At 49.5% G+C, this 25133-nt stretch overlaps 1 protein-coding gene, 2 long non-coding RNA genes and 1 pseudogene across 3 annotated transcripts; 2 read left to right on the top strand and 2 right to left on the bottom strand.

The window, feature by feature from the left end:
- Position 1: 1 nt before the first annotated feature.
- BNIP3 (BCL2 interacting protein 3) lies at positions 2–14220 on the bottom strand. The gene is made up of 6 exons (XM_023636878.2): positions 13936–14220; positions 5937–6087; positions 5223–5307; positions 3258–3364; positions 3035–3184; positions 2–1033 (listed from the first exon to the last, which is right to left on the bottom strand). The coding sequence occupies exons 1-6, from the start codon at positions 14126–14128 to the stop codon at positions 988–990; spliced, it is 732 nt and encodes a 243-aa protein (XP_023492646.1). The 5' UTR covers positions 14129–14220; the 3' UTR covers positions 2–987.
- LOC106782054 (uncharacterized) lies at positions 940–3849 on the top strand. The gene is made up of 3 exons (XR_001378902.3): positions 940–1080; positions 1222–1410; positions 2349–3849. It is a non-coding gene; the product is annotated as an uncharacterized lncRNA (long non-coding RNA).
- Positions 14221–17638: 3418 nt separating the features above from the next.
- LOC138920432 (bublin coiled-coil protein pseudogene) lies at positions 17639–18177 on the top strand (annotated as a pseudogene).
- A 632-nt stretch (positions 18178–18809) lies between these two features.
- On the bottom strand, positions 18810–23335 carry LOC138920453 (uncharacterized). Its single transcript, XR_011431638.1, has 2 exons — positions 23156–23335; positions 18810–21876 (listed from the first exon to the last, which is right to left on the bottom strand). It is a non-coding gene; the product is annotated as an uncharacterized lncRNA (long non-coding RNA).
- Between the last annotated feature and the right edge of the window lie 1798 nt (positions 23336–25133).

Genomic DNA, 25133 nt, shown 5'->3' with positions numbered 1-25133 from the left:
ATTTAAAAAATTAAAATGTTATTTATTTTAACACAACTAATTTAGTGTGGAAAAGTGAAACAAATACCCAACAGCATATATACAGTACATGAAAGACGCAGCCTTTTAAAAATCATGCTGTAGAAAAGATAAAGAATGTAACAAGGGAATAAGCCTGGTTTCCTCAAAAAGCTTATGACGTTTCATTTTAAGCCATGTGTAAGTAATCTCAGAAGGGTTTGGCAAAGGTTTATTTTTTTCTATTTCCAGTCTTTTGTAGACAGATTTGCTAGAATGAAGCCGATGCTAAGAGCACGCAAATACTGAACACAAAGGATGAGACTAAATTCAGCAACGTAGAGTGATAGAGTAACCGTGGCTACTGACCACGTGGGGTGGTTACTGACAGCTGGAGACTGAAGTCATCACCCTGTGAAGCAAGCAGTCCAGTGTCCGACGACAGGGAGTCTGTGCACCTTGGCTTCTCTGCACAGCCAACAGCAAGCAGAGCTGAGCATTCTGTGCTAGACAGCCTGCACCCCTCGAACACAGTCTTTCCTACAGTAGTGTGAGTATAAGGCCACAATATTTATTTGGGATAAATCCCTTATGTAGTCATTTTAATATCAACATTGTTCATTCTTCCAAAATATAAAGTGTTCTAACTAAGGTTGCAGATAATTTTTGTTAAAACACTACATACATCACAACTAGTATGTTAAAGTTATTTATACTTAGATACGGAAAATATCCAAAGAAAATTTACTACCAAATTATTACAGTAGGAATTAATGACATGCTTATTAATTGATCCCATAGGTATGACTATAGATTAGCATGGTTTTAGTGTCTATTCTTTCATTTTACTAAATTAGGAACGCAGCATTTACAGAACAAAAACACACAAATGGTGCAGCCACTCAAGGCCTGAGATCGCTCTTCAGTTAGCTATGCTGCGAGCTCCGATACACATCCTGCTATGTGGAAAAAGCCGCGTTCAGTGCTTCATCAGAAGGTGCTGGTGGAGGTCGTCAGACGCCTTCCAATGTAGATCCTGAACAGAAAAAGCAATGGGCAGTTACCGCAGCCTCTCGCGCTCAGGTGATTTCGACAGGGCAGCTGACGATGGTTACAGCTCGTGCGAGGGGAATGGCTACCTCACACCTATTTTTAAAAATCTTGTGATGAATCTATCTGCAATCTTACCAAGCGTTTTCTTCTTCATTGGTATGCATTTTATAGTCATCTAGCGTAGAAAACATCCAACTGTGCTCTACCAGTGCAGCACACTCGGTACTAGGACCACAGAGCCTGCTAACCCGCCTGAATCGCTCTCGCTCCACACAACGCCTGCTGCCTTCCCTCTGCTGTGTGTAACGTGACCCAGGACCACACTGCTGGAGGAAGTCCCCTGGGGCCAGGTGACACACTGTAAGTTTACCCCCAGCCTCAAAGAGGCTGTCACTGAGAATGAAGCCCCTGCCCTCACACAGTCTAAGTCTGGAGGTGGAAGAGGTGCCCGGACCTAAGGGCCATGGGCGTCAGAAGGCTTTCCTGGGAAGACAGGCTCAAGCTGATGCCTGCAGAGCAGGCACTCGGGGAGGGAGGGTGCAGGAGGACATGCCTCCTGGAGAGGGGGCAGAAGTAGAGGAGCCTGGCAGGCTCGTGGGCAGTGGTGAGAAACAGCCTGCAGGCCCTGCTGCGGGAGCTTCTCAAGACCAAGTGAAGAGGGTGGGAAGCCCTGAGGTGTCTGGGGCAGGGAATGACACCACCAGGCCTTGGGAGGATAAAGGGCAGGGACACTAGCTGGAAGCCGGCTGCAGAAAGCCACCCTGAAACCAAGACCTAAACTAGGTATTTAAGACACAGGTTACTGGCCCTGCCCCGCAGAATCTGACCTGCTAGTTCTGGGGGAAGCTCCAGAGAAATCAGGATCTATAAACTCCCTGGGTAAGACATGCACTGCTGTGCATCTGACTCCAAAAGGCAGTGGCCAGAATCCAGACAGTGGGGCTGTGCTGAGAGAACAGCTGAGACAGAACCCCCAAGAGAGGGGAGCGAGATGCTGGGCTCAGGCCCAGGACACTGGGTGAATTTCATTTTGGTTATGCTGACTTGAGCAGCCACCGGCTCATCTAGGAAGCCATTTCCACAGGCTGGGCGAACTGTGGTCTGGGCTCAGGTCAGGAAGCTGACTCCACTCCTACATCCCACGGGTGGGAGGGCTGGGGTAACGTGCAAGACCCACAAGCTCCTATCTGCCCCAAGACTTAGGACAGACCTGGTCTCATCTGCCACACTCAGGGAATCTGGGAAAAGGGTGACTGTGCTACAGCGGCTTTTTCATCCTATTTCCCTCTGTGCCCTAGACGTGAGCCCTGCAGCCAAGTAGCACCCACAAAATCAGAAGCCCATCTTGACAATCCAGTCTGTCCAACGAGCTGCAGCCACAGAATGCTGTCACACACCAAGACTAGTGAGACCACCACCCACCTGGACAGAGAGTGAGGATGAGCCAAGAAAAAAGAGCAGCCATGGCTTCCCCAAGCAGCGTGCTCTGGCTCCTCAACACCGTTCGGGCTGAACGGCGTTAGGATCCATGGCCGCACCTGATGGTCTCTGCACAGTCAGTGCAAGAAGCCTGAGAACTGAAGACCTCGCCTGTGTCACTGCTGAGAGTGAACTACAGCAGTCCTGTCCCAGAGGAGGTACAGGAGCTGAGCCCACCCATCTGCAGAGAAAGGGACGGTTAGAGCACCCGCACAGCGCGAGGAGGAAGGAAGGTGGCCGACTGCAGCACACAACAGACACAGCCCCATCTGCGGAAGGGGAAACACGGGCTAACTAGTCTCCAGAGTCAGAGGTCAGCCCGGGGCTGCCCCATGGTAGGGCTCAGTGACTGGTGGGGGGACTTGCTTCTGTCCCTTGACCTGGGCAGGTTTGTTTACACACTTACATTAGCTGTGACTTACGATCTGTACTTCAGTAAATGTTTAAAAATAAACTACCGAGACCCAGAATTTTCCCAATGCGTGTCATGCAGGGAGTCACTTACCCCAATCCGATGGCCAGCAGATGAGACAGCAGCAGAGACGGAAGAAAAACTTTCAGAAACTCTGCTGAGAAAATGCCCCCTTTCTTCATAACACTCGTGTTTCTCATGCTGAGTGTGGCCGTGCGCTTCGGGTGTCTGAAGAGGAACTCCCTGGGGAAGAAGGAGCGAGGATGAGTCGAGTGCTGAGTCAGAGACGACCCCGTGATACTGAAAATAGACTCACTTGGGGGGGACATTTTCTGGCCGACTTGACCAATCCCATATCCAGTCTGAATTTTTCTTCAAGATGCTTTCAACTTCTTTCCTTCTCTCAATATAATCTTCCTCAGACTAAGAAAAAGGAAACGTTGAAGGTATATTAACCTACCGCATCCAGGCCAGAAAGCACCCAAGCCCAGAGCCCATGGCCACTGAGCCGAGCCACTCCAAGGGCTGCACAGAGCAGGGCGGGCAGCTGCCCTCCTCTAGGGACAGGGAGACCACTCCAGTGACATCCCAACTGTGAGATCCCGGTCCACTATGAAAAGCAAACACTGTCCTTGGGAAGCAGTGTCAGGCGAGCACGAAGATGTCCACACACAGATGCTGCCCTGCCTGCAGCATTAGAACAGAAGAAAATGAAAACCACCTAAAATGGCCCCAGACTGGGGGGCAGCTCAGTAAATGGACACCGTAGAGCAAACGAGTCGAAAAGAAAGATACTCTCATGTTACGTAAGAGGGTAACAACCAAAACCTATACAGACCTATGATTTCAGCTATGTTTTAAAAATTCTGTAACACTAATTAAAGCAGACTTTAAAAATTAGGATTATACATGTTGTTCTCTACTTTTTTTGTTGTTGTTAGGGAGACTGGCTCTGAACTAATGTCTGTTGCCAATCTTCCTCTATTTTATGTGGGACGCCGCCACAGTATGGCTTGACAAGTGGTGCTAGGTCCGTGCCCAGGATCTGAACCTGCGAACCCCAAGCCACCAATGCAGAGCATGCGAACTTAACCACTGCGTCACTGGTGGCCGGGCCCTACTTTTTTGTATTTTAAAAATTCTGTACCTGAGCATATAAATCCTTTTTAAAGGAATTATATAAACAGTATAAACAGGAAAAAAGCTGTTTAAACTTTTGGAAATACTCCAGAATGTTGCACCAAAGCTGGACGTGGAGCCGAATATCTGGGAGCAGCCAGCTGCCCTGGGGCACACCCCGTCCCCGTCAGGGCTCCTCCTGAGCTCTGGAAGCCTCGGAGTCTGGCTGGGGCCAGAAGCCTTCCTTGAGAGAGCCTGGGGTAGCAGACTCCAGATTCCTTGGCGAGGGAGGCTGAGGGGAGACTAGCCTGGGAGAGCGTGTGACTCAGTGGTACTGGCTGTAAGACATGCTCTGTAAGACACACAAGTAAATTCAACTGTCATGTCACCATGACTAAAGTCACCCAAGGAGACACTTCTTGGGCATCACTGTGTGCCCAAGACGCAGCACCACCAGACAGAACACTGCCTCCAGGTCCTCTGGTGGGTGGACCAGAACGGCAGCAGGACACTCGGGCCACAACGTGGGGGGCACTTGTTCTCACAGACGGAAGCCTCCAGGTTTTGTGGCCTCACAACAAAGCTTAGTGCCTGACATGTAAGACCCCTTAAATATCTGTGGGGCAGATGTTACAAGCGACCTCGGGCTGAAGGACCAGCCTGGCTAGCTCCTACACTGAACTACCCAGGCACCAGCTGCACGGCCTGAGGCAGTTTCTGGAAGCAACTACAGCGCCCAGTGAGGGAGGAGCGTCAGCACTACAACGATGATGGCAGAGGGTCCTGAAGGGCCCCGCAGGTAATGCCAGGCCCCCAAGCAGCTAGATGTTAAAACCCACTCACTGCCCGACCGACGGCCACAGAGACTGCTCCCACCTGGCTCCCTCCTGGCCTTCCCACTGCCACTCCCGCCCTCCCCGGGCAGAGGACCCTCCCACTCCGTCGATCCCCTTGTGTCCTTGGATGGGGGCCTGTGCTACACACCCTAATCCGAGCCTGAACCTCCTCTGGTCGGCTCAGTGTGAAACCCAAGTGCTGGGGACGCCCCGACCCCACATGGTTTGAAAAAAGGCAAGAGACAGTCTGAAAGCTGGACTTTACTCAGTTGCACTGAAAACTTCCTGTATAAATAGATCACAAACACTGCAACTGCTCCTCTTACCTGAGAGCTATTTTTCTCTCCAATGCTATGGGTGTCTGTTTCAAAAGCTCTGTTAGTATCTTGTGGGGTCTGTGAGCGAGGCGGGCTGGGTGACAACGTGAATAAAAACAGGAAGAACAGAATGTCATGTTAACATTCACTTCATGAGAAGCAGACCCCAGGCAGGGGAGCATCTCCTCAGTGAGGAGGAAGCCCTCAGCAGTGCCCACCTCTTCCCTCCCACCCTGCAGATCAGGGCCAAACTGGTCCTCCATCTTTCAGCTGAGCTCAACAGGCATCAGCTAGGCCAGTCCTCTGGCGGGAGGGGGACATGGACAGCCAGCGGGTGGCGGGCTTTGTCACCCACTGGCTTTGTGGTCTGTTACACAGCCCTCAGGAGCACCTGACCTTTGATCTCTGACCCAGCCGTGCTGCCTGCTTCACTGGCAGTACTGAGACATGGGCCCATGATGACCAGCCTGACAAAGCTAATCCATGCAATGGGGCAGAAGCATAGGGACCGAGTTCCGATCTGCCCCTGGCTTTAACATGGCCCCTCCATAGAGCAAGCCTCAGTCACTTCCTCCCACAAGAGGGCAAGGGGCCCACTGTCTAAAGAGGGCTGGCGAAGCCACGCCCCATGCGGCCTGGGCTGAGCTGAAGCAGGCGTTTACAACTGGGACTGCTCGCCTACTTACAGTCAGCACTGTAAGACACACGCTTATTTATACCCACCTGTCACAGTGAGAACTCTTGGAGCTACTCCGTCCAGACTCATGCTGGGCATCCAGCAGTATTTTTTCCATTTCACCATTATAAATAGAAACTGAGGCTGGAACGCTGCTCCCGTTCCCGTTATTGCTGAAGTGCAATTCTACCCAGGAGCCTGAGGGGGACAAAAAAGGGCACAGTTGGAATTTTCTACCCACTTTGGAGTCTGATCCTAACGTATAACCAGCCCACCCCTCCGCTCCCAAGAGGTCCTGGGGACACCACCTCCCTGAACCATATCCCCTCGCGCCCATTTCCAGCACTTGGGTTCCAGCAGCTAGTCTAGCCTTGCCCTCCCCGGGAGCTGCACACCTGCCCTCCCGGACGCCAGGCAGATGCCTGGGAACCCGCTGAGGGAGCAGGTCCAGCTGACCACAGTGCTTCCTGCATTCAATTTTTAGAAGCAAAATGTCAAAAGTGTCAACAAAAGTTTAAGGGACTTGAAAATTTTAAAAAGGTTTAAATTATCTCATAAACCTATTTGAACTAGAATCACATTCTGACCCTGAGGCCCCACAAAATTCTTTTCTGACTGCTGTTCTGTATTTATTTACATCCGAAGCCAGGTGAATATACTTTGAATAGAACAAAGGATTTCCAACGAACCCTGATGAGTCAGAGGCAAGCCATCCCTCCAGTGCCCACTTAGCCAAGTCTCCATGGGGAGGGAGCCCAGCATTCTCTCACATGACCCCACATCTGACGTGTTCCACATCCCCAGCAAATGCATTCCATCCAGACAGATTCTATAGACGCAGAGAGCTGTCCTAGCACCAGGTCATCTGCTTACAAAACAGAGCACATGAGCAGCTACCACACCCCACACCCCCAAACCCTGCAAGGAAAGCCATTACCATAAGCTAGGCTGTCTCTTGCTAGCCCCACTATCTGGAGTTAGCTCGATAATTCACTCCAGTCCAACAACTGATCTGGGTACACTGCACAAATTTGTGCTCAGAGCTGTGAATCCAGAATGAGTGGGCAGAGCCCCCACCTGGAGGGGCCTGCTCAGGAGCGTCCTCAGTGGACGCACAGCCACAATACAGGGCAGTAAGGTGCTGGGCGAGCGCAGGCTGAGGAGGCAGGGCTGCTGGTTTTGCCTGTGTGTGTTTGTACTGGGGCGCTGTAGGTGGGAGAGACCTGAAAGATGAAAATGATTTTGGCACATCCCACATGTCCCACAAAAGGACACGTGTGAACCCCAAACACAGAGCTGTCCTCACAGTGCTGCCAGTGGCAGGTCCAGTGCAGCTGGAGTGGAGATGCCCACAGGTGGGGGCAGTGAGACTGGGGAGGTGGGTCAGGACCAAGAGCACAGCCTGGGGGTTTGGAGTTGAGGGGGCTACCAAGTGTTTGTAGACTCATGCATGTGGCTGAGCACAGTTTTGTTGTTGTCGCACAGCTTCCGCTGTAGGGCTGTGCCATGATTTATCCATTCTGTTAGATGTGTGGCTTGCTTCCAGTTGGGGGCAGTTACGAATAATGCTTCTGTAAACATTCGTCTAATGTTTCATGGTGTCCACGTGCTCCTGTTTCTGTTGGATGTGTACCTAGGAGTGGGATTACCGGGTTAAAGGTAATACATAAATGATGTCAATGTTAGTAGAAAACACCACTGCTTTCCGATGCAGGTGAACCCATCCGTGTACCATTCTCCCAATATGAGTGTTTTTGTTGCTTCACACTTGGTATCATCAGTCTTTAAACTCAGCCATTCTGAGGTGTTTGGTGGTATCTTGTGTGGTTTATTTTGCATTTCTCTAATTTCTAATGAGGTTGAACATTTTTTTCATACATTTACTGGCCATTGGATAGCATCTTTTTAAATTACTGGTTCAAAATTCTCTTACTCGTTTCTATTGCATTGTCCATCTTTCTCTTATCTGTACAAGGTCAACATTCAAGATACAGGCCTTTATTCATGTGAATGTGTTGTAACTAACTTTCACTGTGGCTTGCCTTTTCAATCTTAAAAACATCTTCTAGGGGCCAGCCTGGTGGTGTAGTGATTAAGTTTGCATGCTCCGCTTTGGTGGCCCAGGGTTCGCAGGCTTGGATCCTGGGTACAGACCTAGCACGACTTGTCAAGCCACGCTGTGGTGGCATCTCACATAAAACAGAGGAAGACTGGCACAGTTGTTGGCTTAGTGCCAGTCATCCTCAAGCAAAAAGAGAAAGACTGGCGACAGACAGTTCAGGGCCAGTCTTCCTCACACACACGCGTCTTCTGATGAACATGAGCTCTTGATTTTAATTCAGTACAATTTTCACTCTCTCCCTAATCTGAGGTCATGAAGATATTCTACTGTGTCGTTTCAAAAAGCTGTATCGTTGCACACTCACTCAGATGTGGGTGTAATGCACCTGGATTTAGCCTGTGATCTGAGACGGCTTAGCTTTCCCAGACGGCCTTCACCTGCCCAGCATCATCCATGAGCCTGCCTCTGCCGGGCCCTCTGCTCCGTGCCGGCGCCTCGGTCAGAAATCAACTTGCAACATGCACAGGGCTGCTTCCAGCCCAGGACAGTCTCTGTTGTCGGAGGTGTCTGTAGCTCCAGCACGTCTACCTGCACGGCAGCTCTGGTGGCACCCGGAGGACAGTACAGTAAGGAGAGGATGAAGGCAGACCACCCAAGAGCGAACAATTCATGTACTAGAAAAACCTCAGTGAACCAGGTTTGTAGTCACTCTCATTTTATTACAATAAACGTCACCCAGAGCTGCTACTCTGTGCTCAAACCAAGCCGGCACTGGCACTACACAGCACCGCGCAGCGGGGACGGAGCCCACTCATCACTCCGCTGGGTTAGCGGAAGCACCAGAGGCTGCACAGCTTTCCAACACACGAAACAGGCTCTCTTCTGAAAGAGTCCTGGCCACCTCTCAATAGCTGCTTGTTGCAGAACACATCCTACTAATCAGAGAACAGCAAATCAAAGACCCAGAAAACAATGTGAACTTGCAGCTGACACCAGCCTCCCAGTTAGCTGCTAACAAAAGGATCGATCACATGACGTTTCCAAATTAACGCACAACTTTTCTCTTTTAGCTCCAAGTTGCTTTACGTTGGCCTGGCCGGCACAAGCACCTCTCTAATGCACAGGACGGCCAGGGTCTGTCTGGGAGCCCCGGCCCCTCAGCCTATGCCTGTCAGCAGAGGCTGCAGTGACTTCAGAGCTGCCCACACACCCCCTTCCTGAGACCGCTCGTCTGACTACATCTTCATCAAGGTTGCTGACCATACTTCCGAGTACTCCAACGCCTTCTAACGCCGAAGTATCACTCTAAAAGCTCCTGCATGAGTCCTCAACTAGCCCCCCTTCCTTCCCTGGGACTCAAGGTGACACTCAGCCTGCTCTGGCCCTGTGGCAGGAAACAGTACATGGGCCCCTGCTTTGGGCATGGTTCTCTTTCTCTAGGCTCAATCTACATTATTCAGATTCTGGGCCTGGCTCAGTTTCCCTGAGGAGGCCAAAGTGCTGCCCAGGTCACCTGCAGGGTCTGACATACTGGAGTCTAAGGGGGTGCTTTTTTCTGACATGAAATGGGAGGGAGTTTCCACACCAATAACTAATTCTCCAACACCCACTGGCCATCCAACTGTCCATGTCAGCTTCGAGGGCAGGTCCCACGAGACAAAGGGCTCAGTCCCACGAGGCTGCCCCTACGTTAGACACCAGCCACAAATCTGTGGGACATCTACACTACCCACACTTCTGCCTGGCCTGGCAGCCTACAGATTCCGAGGTTCCTACAACGTCCCCCCCCCCCGAAAAAACAACTCCCACTTTACTTCCTCTGTTTACCCACTTACTAGAAAGGCTACAACTCAGGGAGAGCCAGCTGGAAGAGACCACAGGGCAAGGGGGGGGGGGGCAGGGCTTCCCTGTTCCCTGCTCTCTCTGCTCCCAGCGGCCCCGCCCAGCACGCACAGGAACCTCGAGGTCCAGGCCTCAAAATCTAACTTCCAGCCCCTCCCCTCCCTGGAGGGGGTGGGTGCCAAGTTTCCACCCTCTAATCACAGGGTTGGTCTTTCCCAGCCCATCCTATCTATGTTAATGGTCTATGCTAATGAGGCTATCTAGGGCCCAGTCACAAGTGTGTTCCAAAGGGGCTCCTACAAGGAATAAAGAAAGGCGCTATCACTCCAGGAACTCCAAGGGGTTTGAGGTCTGTCAGGAGCCAGGGACAAAGACCAAATGTGTACGTATGTATATTTTTTCTTAATTGAAATATAATTGACATATAACACTATATTAGTTTCAGGTATATATTTTTTAATTATACCACAAGGGCCAACTCAAGACTCCATGGAGACAAGTATACCCTTTTTTAAATCATCTCATAAAAAGTCCTAAGCATCCTACAAAAGAAAAGAATCCCATTCTGGACTGTTGGAGCAAAAGCTTTGAGTCCAAAAGCTGTTTCCAAAGAATGATTTACTAAAGGACAAGAGTTTTATTATTAACCTGCAACAACTGGATCAGGAAAGCATACTTCCTGGAAAATAGGAAAACGTACGCTGTTTACCTACTTACATCATGCAATTAAGGTCACTCATCTTTTTAAGCAAGAAAAATAGGGATTACGGTTGCTTCGCAACCTTAGAAAACTTCCTCAGAACCACAAATAAGCCATGGAATAACGTAGCAGAACAAGCCTCAGAAAGGCGTTGAGACTGCCCACGGCAGGCCTCATCCCTAACTTCACTCCCTCTCCCTGCTCTCCCCACACCCACCGAGAACACTGCCAACAGGACCACAAGTCCATCTGGAATGGGGAGGAACTAAGTGCTCGCTGCGGTACCTGCCTCTACTCTGACAGAGGCCGGGGACGCCCTAGCCCCGCTGCCCCCCATTTAGCCCAGGGCAGACCTTTCTCTCCACCTTTGCACAATACCCCCCACTCCCCCCCCACCGGCCTCCAGCCTAGCCTGGGGTAGCAGGTCTCAACCCTGGCTGTGGAGAATCACCTGTATGCTTTTGTTTTTTCACTTTCTCCACCGCCCTTGGAAAAACTCTGATTTGGAATGCTGGGTGGAAGCCTGGCATTGTGGCAGGGTTGAAACTGACTGGTTAGGGGAATGACAGGCATCCAAACAAATAACCTACCAGACAGCAGGATGCAGAGGGATGCTGGAGAAGGTGTGGCATCCCAGCAGGCAAGCCTGAGGCACAGAGCCGCCAAGCCTGGAGGGCGCCACAGCCCTGTCACTGAGGGCTTCTTCCCTGGGAGGGGCGGGCTGTAAGAAACCACTGCTCTCAAAAGCTTCTCAAGTCCGGTGGGGCGGGAACAAGAGACCTGATTGACAGGTGATTTTAAACGTTAAGTCAAAGGGGTAGATTATTCAGTTCCTGGTTCCTCAAAGGAGCTGGTGATCTCTCCCTTCCTCTTGCCAGGCCGGGCCACAGGATGCTGCCTGTCTCATGCCTGCTGTCACTGTGGCTCCAGTGCCCCACATCAAGAGCCCCGGGTTCTTCCTGAACTGTCGCCTGCCTGACTTATTCCTCACTTAGCCTCTAGGCCTCACTGTACCCATCTGTGAAACATAGGGGTTGGGCTATGATCTAGACGTCTGAAACCCTAAACTCAGACTGCATGACACTACAGTTCCCCTCCAAAAGAAATGACTTATTTTTCTCTCCAGACACCTCTATCCACGGGGGGCTGCTTACAACATCTCAGCAGCTGCCGATGCAGCAGCAAGTGAAGAGGTGGGACCGTCTCAGAGTACGCGGGCACGGACCTTACTGCACTGATGACTCAGGAGCAGCTCTGCTCAGAACACAGGGGTCCTTCTGGGAAGTGGATCATGCCTCCCCTCCATGATACTGTGGCACAGTATCATCACAAACTTCCGCCTCCCTCCTGAATTTCAGCAGTTGTCTGTCTAAGGGAAAAAAGAAAAGCATATACAACACCTTGCTAGTCAACAGACGGAGGTAAGGAGAGAAGCACCAATCAATTTGTGCTGTTACCTCCTGGGCAACATTTGGTCCCAGAGGATTCCAGCGCAGCGGGGGGTGTCTGCTGTAGCCTGAGGGCCAGCCTACCAGGGCTTTCTCCTGCTCAGTGCAGAGGTAATCACATCACAACAGAGCCAAGGGGACAAGGGCTGCCTAGGCCAGGAATCCTTGCCCAGATTCACATTTCTCAGGGCGGCTGTGAGGCCCTGTGGGACTCAAGTGACGCCTCCCACAGCAGGCTGGCCCGTGAGCCAGTGCCCAGTCGCACGTCGTGCACTCAGGAGAATGCCCTAAAGAACCCTGAACAGGAGTTTCCACTCAGTGTATAAACATCTTTTTACAGAATACGGAAAACAGAAAAACAAATCTTTTATCTCACGAGCTGGCGATTCTGCATTGCCAGTGACTCAGCAGTCTACTGTCAGTCACGGAAGGGAGATCCAGCCCCCAGGAGCATCAGCAGGCTTCCACACTACAGCTGGACCCATAAGGCAAACACAACGTCAGAAGTTGTCGTTTGATAACTAGGAAAATGATGATTTTAAGGCAGTTTATGAAACACCCTTGGATCTTTTGAGAGACAAGACAGAAAAGATTTAATCCTTTAATCTATTTCAAAGAATCAATGTCTAAATAAAAGGAGCAAATTACAGGATTTTTTAAATGTGGCTATCACTTTTTAAACACGTGTTACTCAATGCATTAGACGGTCTTCCCTAGTAAAATCTTATTTTAAGGAGTAAGGAATGTAATTAGCAGCTCACTAAATTTATCTGAATAAGGGTTTTCAAAGTCTTTTTTTATTTTTCCTTTCTCTCCCCAAAGCCCCCCGGTACACTGTTGTGTATTTTCAGTTGTGGGTCCCTCTAGTTGTGGCATGTGGGATGCCGCCTCAGCGTGGCTTGACAAGCGGTGCCATGTCCGCGCCCAGGATGCGAACCGAACCGGCGAGACCCCGGGCAGCCACAGCAGAGCGCACGAACTTCACCACTCGGCCAGGGGGCCGGCCCCTAAAAGTCTTAACGAAGTTTACCAATCCACTCTCAAAGGGTTAAACAGCCCTCTCCAGCGCTATTTACATGTTGGTTTTGCCCAGTGAACTCCTGCTTCAGAGAAGACAAAGGTCGACGGCCAGCGGCTCCTGCTCCGCCTCCCGGGCCGGGGTCACTCACTGAGCCGGAAGGAGCGGGCCCGGGGGGCGGCTCTACTGAGGCAAGACCACAGGGCGGACCACCCGGCTGCCACCCGCTTAGCGGTGCGAGATGCAGTGGCGCCCGGAACCCTGGCTTTCCGCGATGCAGGGGTGGTCGGAGACCCGGGCCCGGGGCGCAGCGTCCACCCAGCACGGCCCCGTCTGCAGCAGGGCGCTGCACGGGACAGGCAGCGGGCAGCTCCTGCACCGTCAAGCCAACTCGGAGCTCTGTTTTGGAGCGACCCACTAGTACTGCTGGAACACGAGCCTAAAAATAAAACTGACTCCACGTCTGCACCATTTCTGCGCGCTGCCCATCTGTTCCCCGAGCAGAGCGGCTGGCGCCCATGCGCCCCGCGTCACGGAGCCCCTCCGTCCTTCCCCCGCCCCGAGAAAGTGCCGCCCGTCACCGGGGCACAGCCGGCGACGGCCTCACGCGAAGGCCGCACCGCTGACCTCGCCAGGCTTGTGGCCTTTTCTCGCTAAAACCAGCACTGGGCTCGACGACAGAACACGGAGTAAAACACGACCGAAACAGCACTCGGGCTCCGGGAGACGCGACGCGGTGGAGGCTGGGCTCGCCGGCGGAGCCAGCCGGGCCCGGGCGCGCGAGCGAGGGGAGGGAGGCGCCGGCGGCCCGGGGCGAGCCCGCCGCGCAGACCCCGCGGCGGCGCACCGTCGGCTCCCACGCCCGCCGCCCGCACCACCGGCCCTGGCGACGGCGCCCCGCAGGCTCTGCCCCGCCGGCCTCGTCCCCACCCCGGCCCCGGCCTCCGCTCGGTCTCCCGGGCCCGGCGCAGCTCACCCTGCAGGTTCTCCTCCTGCAGTCCGGGGGTCCCGCTCTGCGACATGGCGCGCGCGAGGGCGCTGCGGCCGGCGGGCCGCGGTCGGGCGGGGGAGCAGGAGCGCCGGCCCAGGGGCTCGGGCTGCGTCAGCCCAGGGCCGCGACTGATGGATGCGCCGGCGACGCACGCCAGATAAGCGGCGGCGTCGCCCATTGGCCGCGGGGCGGGGCCTGCGGGGGAACGCGTGCGGCGCGTGCGGCGCGTGCGCGGGGTGAGACGTGCGGCGCGGGGCGCGCGTGCGCAGGCGTGGCGAGGGGCGGGGTCCGGGGCGAGGAGAGGTGGACGCCCTGGGCACGCTTCAGGGGGCGGGAAACTGAGGCACGGAGCGCGTCCTGGGGCGCGCCTGGGAGGGGTGTAGTGCGCGCGGAACGTGCGGCGGCGCAGGCACGGCTGGGAGACAGGCCCGAGGCGCTGGCCGGGCCCGGCGGGGTCAATCGCTGTTCTTTTAATGTTGCCGGAAAATGTACTGCTCTCCCTCCAACAGTGAAGGAAATGCGACAGCGGAACGTCCTAGGGCCCCGGGGACTTGCTAGAGAGACTGCAGGTGGAAACAGACCAGGGCCAGGCCACCTGTAAGGATGGACCTGTACCCACGCCCTGCGGCCGCCCCCTACCCGCGACCGCCAGCGCACGAGCCCGGCCCCCCACCTGCAGCGACCGGCCGGGAAGCCAGCGTGCCACAAGTCAGAGTTGCAGGAAGTCAGACCAGCATCTCCAGCAACTGGTCCAGGAGGCCGCACAACCACCCCGTGACACTCAGCCCCAGATGGCCAGAACGTGATCAATAACTGACAGCTTCCCCAATTTCTGTCCTTCCTTCCAACTTGGGACCAACCAGAGAAAGCCAAAATGCTACCCTAACCAATCGCGAGGACACCCCGCTTCCAGATCCCCACCTCCAGCATCCTCGGGACCCCATCCGCCATGGCCCCATCCGGGCAACCCTGAGCCCCCGTTTCTTTCCGCTGAAGTCTCTGCTCCTCCGCCTACCTTTGGGTTTCTGCCATCACAAGTGTCGACCCCGCCTGCTACAGTGCGCCCTGAGTAGCAGCCTCTGCTGTTTTCACCTGGGGGTCCTTGTTTCCATTCTAGGTAAGGATGCTCTTGAGAGGGGCATTAGTCTCCTTAGCTCTCTTTCTGGCTATAGAGGGGCTAGCCTTTCAGTTTGATCATTAGTTCTCATTCTCGTTTATTCACCAAGCGTCTGCTCAACACCGTCCGTGTTGCAGCCGTGTTCTAGATGGATACAACAGGGAACAAACAGAAACCGTTTCCCCACAGGGACGCAAATCACAAAACCCCCATAGCATGGTCCCACCGGCACCTCTCCTCGCTGGTGCCTCTCCCGGCGCCTCAGGCCCCTTGCTGGGAAAGCTGCCTTCCCTGAAGAAGCCAACGACATCAAGTCTTCCAACCCATGAGACAGTGTATTTCTCCATTATTTAGATATTCTGATTTCTCTCAGCAGGGTTTTGTAGTTTTCAGTGTACAGGGCTTGCACATCTTTTGTCAGATGTATCCCTAAATATTCGTATTTTTAATGTTATTGTGATTACTTTTATTACATTTCATTTGATTGTTTTTGTGTATTTTGGGGGGTTTGTGTATTGTTGCATCCTGCCATTTGCTAAGCTCACCAAAACTCATAAATTTTATAAACCCTCTGAAGTCTCTGTGGGCAATTACCTGGAAAGGCTTACACGGAAATATTTCTCATTGCAGCCTGGTTTTCCCTCCCCACGTGGACCCCTCTCCAACTCCCAGCAAGTTCCATCACTCAGAGGACCCCATGCAAGGGAGGCCTGACTTCCTGCAGCATCCGTGTAAACCCGCCTTTGAGAAGGTTATCATGTTGGGGGAGGGGGGCAGGTACATCTGCCGGAGAAGCCCGAGGAGCCCCAGGTCAGAGCTGGAGGGGCAAGTGGGAAGGAAAACTCCGTGACTTGAAGATCTGCTCCGCTTGGCCCAGCCGAGCTCAGGTGCCCTGCCCTGAGAGCACAGCACTGGTATCGGGACAGTGGGCAGCACACTTGTTTGCTGCTGTAGCCCCTGAAAGAATTTTGAAAACTACTCCTTCCACATTTCAAGTAGACACCTAAGTTTCTCCTCGTAAATGTAAACAGTTGCAAAGGATGCTATTTCTGGCATACTCTTGTTACGGAACCAGGTTTGTTTTGCCCACCACCCGGTAGGTCAATCACTAAAACAAGTTTACAGCAGAGAAGGGGTTTATTCATAAGGCAGCCAAGCAAGGAGTCTCAAATCCTCCTCCCCGAAAATAGGGATTAGGGATATTTAGGGGCTGAAGGGCGGGCGGTCTGAAGTGTGGGGATAGATGATTGGAAGGATGAGAAGTGAGGTAATCGATGATCTGCGCAGGCGCAGTCAGACTCCACGCCTCTTCATAGGACGCATGTTCTCACAATGGTGGCATAGGCTGATCTGAGATTCGGCCCCCTGACGTCAAAGGGGCACCTATCAGACATTCTCTGGGGCCCAGTTGATGAGTCAGTGGTCCTAATTGGCTTGAACTGGACAAGGAGTCCACGCAGTTCCTGAAAAACAGCTTAAGCACCCGTTGCCGTGGGGACCCAAGCATCAGAGATGTCATCTATAGGGTGGGCTTTTTTTTTTTTGAGGAAGACTGGCCCTGAGTTAACATCCATGCCCATCTTTCTCTACTTTAAATGTGGGACGCCTGCCACAGCATGGCGTGCCAAGCGGTGCCATGTCTGCACCCAGGATCTGAACCGGCGAACCCCTGGCCACTGAAGCAGAATGTGCGCACTTAACCGCTGCACCACCAGGCCGGCCCCAGGGTGGGCTTTATAGGGCATTCTCTGACTGCTTTTGCAAACGGACAACTGACTGAATCTAGTTAAAGCAGGTTGGCTCCCGTTTCACTGTACGTATTATTTTAATCAAACTTTTCATAACGCTTTGAAATGTATACAATGGCTGCTAAGTACCAAAGTAATTTGATATTACCATGACCCAATTAAAATATACATTCATAATTGTCCTCTTTAGCAGGAACTTTTGTATCTTTCAATTTTCTTCTTGAAACTGTATGTCAATTTTACTTTCTCCTTATAAATTTATCGTAAGATGATGTCTTTTCTTTTTTTCTTTAAGATTTTATTTATTTATTTATTTTTCCTTCTTCTCCTCAAAGCCCTTAGTACATAGTTGTATATTTTAGTTGTGGGTCCTTCCAGTTGTGGCACATGGGACGCCACCTCAGCATGGCTTGATGAGCAGTGGTTGGTGCGTGCCCAGGATTAGAACCAGTGAAAGCCTGGGCCGCTGAATCGGAGGGCTCAAACTTAACCACTCGGCCACGGGGCCGGCCCCTCTTTTCATTTTTGAAAGTCTTTTATTTTATTTTATTTTATTTTTTGAGGAAGATCAGCCCTGAGCTAACATCTGCTGCCGATCCTCCTCTTTTTGCTGAGGAAGACTGGCCCTGAGCTAACATCTGTGCCCATCTTCCTCTACTTTCTATGTGCAACGCCTGCCACAGCATGGCTTGGCAAGCGGTGCCATGTCCACAACCAGGATCCGAAGTGACGAACCCTGGGCCACCAAAGCAGAATGTGTGCACTTAACCACTGTGCCACCAGGCCGGCCCCTCAAAGTCTTTTATTGATCACCCTGTCTTATATCTATTTATAAAAATTCCATTTGAGGGACATTCTACAGAATACCTGTCCTGTACCCTCAAACTGTCAAGGTCATCAGAGGAAAAGGAGACCAGCTCTCTGCCAGGTACTGTTCCATCGTCGCACAGCCCTTGCAGCACCTGAACCCAAAATGTGGGACCCCAAAGGGGACCTGGGCAGGCCAGCCTAGGCAGGCAGGGAAGGAGAAGAAAATGGCTTGGGGCAAACAGAATACACTGCCGTCAGCTCCACATTGGACCAGATTGACTCCTGCTTGGACCACCTGGAGAACAGCCACCTCCATGCCCACCTCCAGAGTTGCTGAAGTCCAACTGGCAGACATGCCTTGAGTCCAGCAGCAGCCTGGGGAGGCCCCCAGTGATGCCAGCCCCTAGGATCCTGGAGCCCCCGGCCAGGCTCCAGCCCTGCCTCCCTGGCCAGGCTCTAGCCTGGGCACTCACTGCCTGGCTTACATACCTTCTCAAGACCAGGCCTGCAGGTGCCCTGGTGGATCTGCCTGCCTGGGCCACCCTTCTGGTATTCTCATACTCCCTTTGGGTGCCTGGGCCAGCCCCCACTGCTCTGCATCCCCTCATGGGGCCGGGGGTGTACCTGCCCAATTCCTGAGCACTCCCCACCCTGCCCAGGCCTTGAGTGTCCACAGTAAATCGGCCTCCAACACCAAAAACGTAAATAAATAAAGGGAAGTCACAGCCAAGAGGGGCCTAAGACGTGAGACTGTCATGTAGTGTCCTGGATGAGATCCTGGGATAGAAAAAGGACATTAGGTAAATACTAAGGAAATCTGAATAAAGTATGGACTTTAGATAATAATATATCAATATTGATTCATTAATTATAGCGAATATACCATACTAATGTAAGATGTTAACAATAGGGGAAACGGGGTGTGAGAGTATATGGGGACTCTGTGCTGTCTTCATAATTTTTCTGTGGATCTAAAATAGTTCTACGAAATAAAGTTTATCAAAGATAATATGCTAGATGCTACTCGTATGAAAATGTGCAGTAGTAAATACATTTTAAGAAAAGGTATAGAGTAAATTAACTAGGTACTAATTGAAAAAGCTAGGAAAAAACCTTAAAAGAAATAAATAAATTTATAACATTTTTTAAAAAGTTAAAGCAAAATGAACAAGTGAGAAAACAGATTTGTCTTAATAAATTCGAATTTTATTTTAGTGATAAATGACATTTTGGACAATAAATGAGGACGTTATTAAAAAGTCAGAGGAAATTTAGAACAGGATGCAAACATCATGTACACGTTTATACTAACAAAAACTAAATAAAATGATTTTCCAGGAAAATATAAATTACAAAAACTGACTCATAAGGAGGTAGAAATTCTGAAGAGGTAGCAAAAATTGGAAAGGTGATTGACGACCCATGTTCCCCAAGGATGTCAGGCTCAACCGGTTTATGGATGAGTTCTGCCAAACCTTCAGAGTATGGATGGCTTCTGTGTTATTTCCAGGGTGTGGTCATGTAACAGCTAGATCTTTAATTAGCATGAGGGCAGCCATCTTAGGGAAAGGAAGCAACATTGTAACTATATATGACCCTGACTCACTGGTCCCTGTGGATACATTCTAGCCTGCACGTAGCCCGGGATGATTAATTGCAAAATGATCTGCTAGTTCTTACTCTTGCTTACGTATATCTCCCGGCTGTGAGAAGATGACAACTTTGTTCTCCCAGTTCCCCAAGAACATGACAACCTCCAGAAAGAAAAAAATCTGCATTGGTACCCATCAGAAATGACAGAAGAAAGAGGTAATGTGGCGCCTTGAAGTTTGTCACACCAGATGGTCACCTCCCTAACCCCTCCTTCCCTGCCCATTTCCCCTGTATAACTGCCTCGAGATTCTGGGTGACTTTAAGATGGTTCTTCAGGACGCTAGTCTGCCATCTTCCGATTATGCTGGCTAATCGTATAAATTTTCCTTTCCCATCCACCGGCTTGTTTGCAATTGATTGGCACCAGGTTGCGGCTAGCGGAGCGAGCCTCTTTTTTGCTCAGTTAGTTAGGTAGTGAGACTTTACCGGGTCATTCTATGAGGTTGGTACAACTCTGAGACTGACAGCAGGTCAGGGTACCAGAGGGAGATATAACACTGGGCTATTTTCTCTTAGGAATACACATGCAAAAATACTGGATAAAATGCCATCAAATTGAATTCTAAAGAAGATTAATACATCACAACCAAGTAGGGTCTTTCCTGGGAATGTAAGGATGGTTTAATAGATATATTTTTTTTTCTGCTTTTTCTCCCCAAATCCCCCCAGGACATAGTTGTATATTTTACTTGTGGGTCCTTCCAGTCGTGGCATGTGGGACGCCGCCCCAGCATGGACTGATGAGTGGTGCCATGTCCACGCCCACGATCCGAACTGACGAACCCCTGGGCCGCTGAAGTGGAGCACGCAAACTTAACCACTCGGCCACAGGGCTGTCCCCTATTTTTTAAAATATTAAAGAAGAAGAATATTTTGAACATCCTAACAATCAGAAATACCTGAAAGTTCAAAGACTAAGAATATTATAGGGGCTGACCCAGGGGCTGAGTGGTTAAGTTCACGGACTCTGCTTCAGAGGCCCGGGATTCACAGGTTCAGATCCCAGGCACAGACCTACACACTGCTCTTCAAGCCATGCTGTGGCAACATTCCATATAGAAAATAGCGGGAGATCAGCACTGGTGTTAGCTCAGGGACAATCTTCCTAAAGTAAAAAGAGGAAGATTGGCAACAGATGTTAGCTTAGTGTTACCGAACCAGGTTCATTTTTGCCTGCCACCCAGAAAGCCAAACACCGAGACGACGAGATTGCAGCAGAGAGAGTTTACTCACAAGGCAGCCACGTGAGGAAGTGAGAGCATGAGCCTCAAATCTGCCTCCCTGAAAATGGGGACTCAGGGATAGTCATGGGATGGGGGCAAGGCGGTCTGAAGTGTGGAGAGAGGTGACTGGAGGTGAGGAGCGGGAGGGAATTGATCTGCGCAAGCATAGTCAGACTCCACACCTCTTCATAGGACCCGTGTTCACAAAATGGCAGCATTAGCATGATCTGAGGGTGGTGTTTTTAGCCTCTTGGTGTCAAAAAGTCGCCTCTCGGACTGCTGAATGGGCCCAGTTGGGTTGGTGGTCTCAATTGGCCTGGAGTGGACAAGGAGTTCTAATTCCTGAAGAACACCTCACACACCCATTACCATGGAGACCCAGGCTCCAGGGAGATGCTATCTATAGGAGCCTAGCGAGAGTCAGAGAACATATTGCCTAAACAGCACAGTTGACAGTGGGTGGGTGGGTTAAACAGCTAAAAGCTATAATCAGTAACTGCAAAAGGAAAAAACTTTAGTGCCTAGCTACCTGATCATCAATGGCTGTTTGCTGGTTTCAATCTCTGCTATTCTTTAGTCATTCCTCATTTTTGAGGGATTTGGGGCAACAACCAATCTAGCTGCTTCCTGCTGAATTGGGGCCTAGATCCGGGCTAAAGAAATGAAACTGTTTAGCACTTATTTGGAAATACTCTCGTTTCCAGCTTCATGTTGATGTTTTTGTATTATGAGAATTTTGTATCTTGTTCCACATCTAAAACATCTGAAAAGCACATTTTATAATCATGTGTCCAACCAGAAGGATAAGAAGTATAGACAACCCAAATTTTAACAATCCCTGAAAAATAGACCTAATCCCAGTGGGGGCTCCATCTGGTCTCTGGGTGGGGCAGACATCTGGTCTCAGGTCCTGATAGTCTTTTGTTTTACTGGATATGCATCAGAGACCAGAGCAATGGCCTATACGCTGATCTTTCCGTTGTCATTGATGATGGCCATCAGCACAGACTCTCTTCCTGAGGGTCATCACATTCCTAAGGAACTCAGAAGAACAAAGTTACCAACTCATAGCAGCTGGGAGGGTCCATTAAATCTACAAAGCATGTCTGGGTTAGTTAATCAGAGGTCATTCAAGGTTACAATGTGGTTTCTTTTTTACAATATGGCTTCCCTTATGTCAACCTTGTGTTGACTGGTATCAATCCCCCCTTTTGTTGTTCATCTTCAATCTTGAGAGATTATCCTGCTGATCAGGGGCATAGGTTGTTTCCATCTCATTGAACCAGTCTCTTAGTAAGATGGTGATGCAGGTGGGCTCCCAAAGTTCAGCCTATATTGTGTTAGCAAGTAACCAGGTAGTTAATAAGGAGTGTTTCTAGAGAGACAAAAAGAAAAGCAAGGTTAACAGTGGGAGCAAAACCAGCAAATTATTTCTGAGCCCAGGCAGCAGTCAAAAGATTTCTAGGTGTCAGAGTCAAAGAATTTTTTTTAAAGATTTTATTTTTCCTTTTTCTCCCCAAAGTGCCCCCAGTACAGAGTTGTATATTTTTAGTTGTGGGTCCTTCTAGTTGTGCCATGTGGGATGCCACCTCAGCATGGCCTGATGAGCGGTGCCATGTCCGTGCCCAGGATCCAAACCAGCGAAACCCCGGGCCACCAAAGTGGAGCGCACGAACTTAACCACTCGGCCATGGGGCCAGCCCCCTCAAAGCATCTTTTACAGTTTGAAGTGTCTCTGATGATGTCATCAGGTGTTCAGGTATCTTAGACAGCAAGAGACATGAATCTCTCAAGTTTCTATCAAGTTGTCCTGCTGCAGTGTGCAGGGCTTCAGGAGAAAGGGTGGGTTCAGTTCTCAAGGACTTCAAATGAAAATGATGGGAAAAGATTGAAAATGTTAGTTTGAAGATTTGTAGCCAGATATTTCAAGAGACTAGAAGAATTCAGGATCCAGTCCAGTTAACAGATATAAAATAAAAACCTCAAAGACAATTATCAGAACTAGAACCTAATATCCATGAATGTGTACTATAGTTTTTACTGAAACATAATTTTTCTCCCTAAAATTACCCTCATTTTTACCAAAGATTGCCCAAATTAAGAGTAACTGGTTTGCAAAATAAGCCTAGTTTCAATAAAACTTAATTCAATTATTTGCATAAGTACAGCAAGAATAGCCATTGATCATATAGGCTTTTTAAAATCTGCTTTGCAGGCGTCGGCCCCATGGCCAAGTGGTTAAGTTCACGCACTCCGCTGTGGTGGCCCGGGGTTTCTTCGGTTAAAACCCTGGGTGAGGTCATGGTGCTCCTCCTTGAGCCATGCTGAGGTGGCGTCCCACATGCCACAACTAGAAAGACCCACAACTAAGAATATACAACTATGTACTAGGGGGCTTTGGGGAGAAAAAGGAAAAAAAATAAAATCTTCAAAAAAATAAAATAAAATAAAATCTGCTTTGCTGGAACTTTTAATAAGGAATCTAAGGTTGAACTTTAAAGGCCTCTCAGGGCCAGAAAAGCCAAGCCTCTGATTTGTCATCAGGTTTCACCTGTAATACCCTAGATTTGGGTGAATTCCTCTCTTCTCTTTAGGTTCCCAAAAGTATTTCGAGGTTCTAGGCACCTCCCAGATAAGTGACCTTCCTTACTTACTCAGGTTACTGGAATCCTTGTAAACAGGGTACCAGGCCAATACTTCCAAGTGGCTTCATTCCAGGAAGTCAACCTTTATTCCTCAAAAGCTGTCTTGTCCTATCTGAGTCTGTATGTTTCTCTCAAATATGACATTCCAGTCAAAGCCTTGGTTTTACAGCCAAAGTTTCCAAATGTGTCCTGTTATAAGGAGAACAGATTCTTATTGAATTTATGCAAATAACTATACTGCCATGAAATAACCATACTCACTCACTAAGAGTTTCAAATTCTGGAGAGATCAGGTAGGGAGAAAAAGATAAATGTTTCAATTCTGCTGACAAAGTATAATTTCACCAAATTGCTGTAAGTCATAGTTAGCATAAGAGAAAAGAGAAAAAGATTTCCTTAAATCTGAGAAACAAAACAAAACATTAAAAAGTCAACAACGTTGCAAACAAAAGTCATAAAAATTATAATCATCCTCATCAGTTCACATGGTCTTGTGTAATCAATTCTTGATCTTAATTTTCCCCTGCCTTTTCCCCCCCAAGTTCCCCCAGTACATAGTTGTATATTTTACTTGTGGGTCCTTCCAGTTGGGGCATGTGGGACACTGCCTCAGCATGGCCTGATGAGCGGTGCCATGTCTGCGCCCAGGATCTGAACCAGTGAGAACCTGGACTGCTAAAGTGGAGCGTGCGAACTCAACCACTCAGCTGTGGGGCCGGCCCTCTTGATCTTAATCTTCTGTCAGCACTTTCCTGAGGTCATCAGTTTCTCTTTTAGAGTTCTGTAATTTCTGAAAGTTTGTCAGAAAACTGTAGTCTAGAGTGTCAGAGTCCTTTCCATGAATTTCTCTGAAGACAAAACGTATTTTAAAAAAGCATCAGAGTAAAACAATAACTGTAAATAACAGGATCCCAAAATGGCAACTGACGAAGAAATTTGGTTAATTTTGTGACATACAATACTTTAAAATAATAACCAGAATTATGACTGACAACCAGGACTGATCATAATTTTAGGAATGTTATATAATTTTTAAAACATTTATATCAATAACATTAACCCAGATAATACCACCCTAGAAAGTTTATGATCACTTATCTGACAATGCTTCCCATGTAATTTAACATACCAAATAAGCCTAATTCACTCAGTGTCTCCCTCCTTATAGGAAGAGAGAGCAAATTTCTTTGAGGAGTCTCAGGGGCCCTCTGAAAATCCTCCGAGAAATTCTCTTGCTTCTTCCAGGCCAAAAGAAAGCCTTTATTCAGGATTTGAATACTTCAGTGTGTGGGGGGGGGTACCTTGTCAAAAATATCAAAAGGTTTCAAAACATTTAGTCAAATAGGAAACAACACTCACTCTATTCAATCAGAGTGACAACAGAAACAAACAGTTAAAACAGTCAAAAATCTTAATAGAGAGACCTCAGTCTTTCTGAACATAGGAAATTATTTTAACAATACATAGATTTTCTGTCTTTTAGGTAGACTTACTCAAAAATAAAGAAAAAAATCTTTTATAGCCTCTTTATCAAGAGCAGATCAGGTGGCCAGCCCTGTGGCCAAGTGGTTAAGTTCGCTCGCTCCACTTCAGTGGCCTGGGGTTTCACCAGTTCGGATCCTGGGCGCAGACATGGCACCGCTCATCAGGCCACGCTGAGGTGGCATCCCACATGCCACAACTAGAATATACAACTATGTACTCAGGGGATTTGGGGAGAAAAAGCGAAAATTAAAAAAAAAGGAAGATTGGCAGCAGTTGTTAGCTCAGGTGCCAATCTTTAAAAAAAAAAAAAAAAAGGAGCAGACCAAAAGTTCAAGAAAATTATCCTCTTGAGAGAGAAAAACAAATGTTAATTTTTGCACCAGCTCATTTTTTTTTTACATTAAAACTTATTTACTTAATTGGAATTACTTTAATCTTAGCCAACTTGACCAGGCATAAAACTCCTTTCAGAATTTCTCTTTCATAAAACTTCCATAATTTT

This window comes from Equus caballus, chromosome 1 (genome assembly GCF_041296265.1).
Source record: "Equus caballus isolate H_3958 breed thoroughbred chromosome 1, TB-T2T, whole genome shotgun sequence".
NCBI classification, from domain to species: domain Eukaryota; kingdom Metazoa; phylum Chordata; class Mammalia; order Perissodactyla; family Equidae; genus Equus; species Equus caballus.
Note: the sequence above shows the minus strand (reverse complement) of the source record. Positions and strands in the feature narration are given on the sequence as shown.

What these genes read in the sequence shown, in the direction of transcription:
- BNIP3 (XM_023636878.2), bottom strand. Translation starts at nt 14,128, where the DNA reads ATGGGCGACGCCGCCGCTTATCTGGCGTGCGTCGCCGGCGCATCCATC. An exon ending in AAGAGTTCTCACTGTGACAG is followed by an intron (nt 5,308 to 5,936) that starts GTGGGTATAAAT and finishes GTTGTCACCCAG; the next exon opens with CCCGCCTCGCTCACAGACCC. An exon ending in CCAGAAAATGTCCCCCCCAA is followed by an intron (nt 3,185 to 3,257) that starts GTGAGTCTATTT and finishes CTTCTTCCCCAG; the next exon opens with GGAGTTCCTCTTCAGACACC.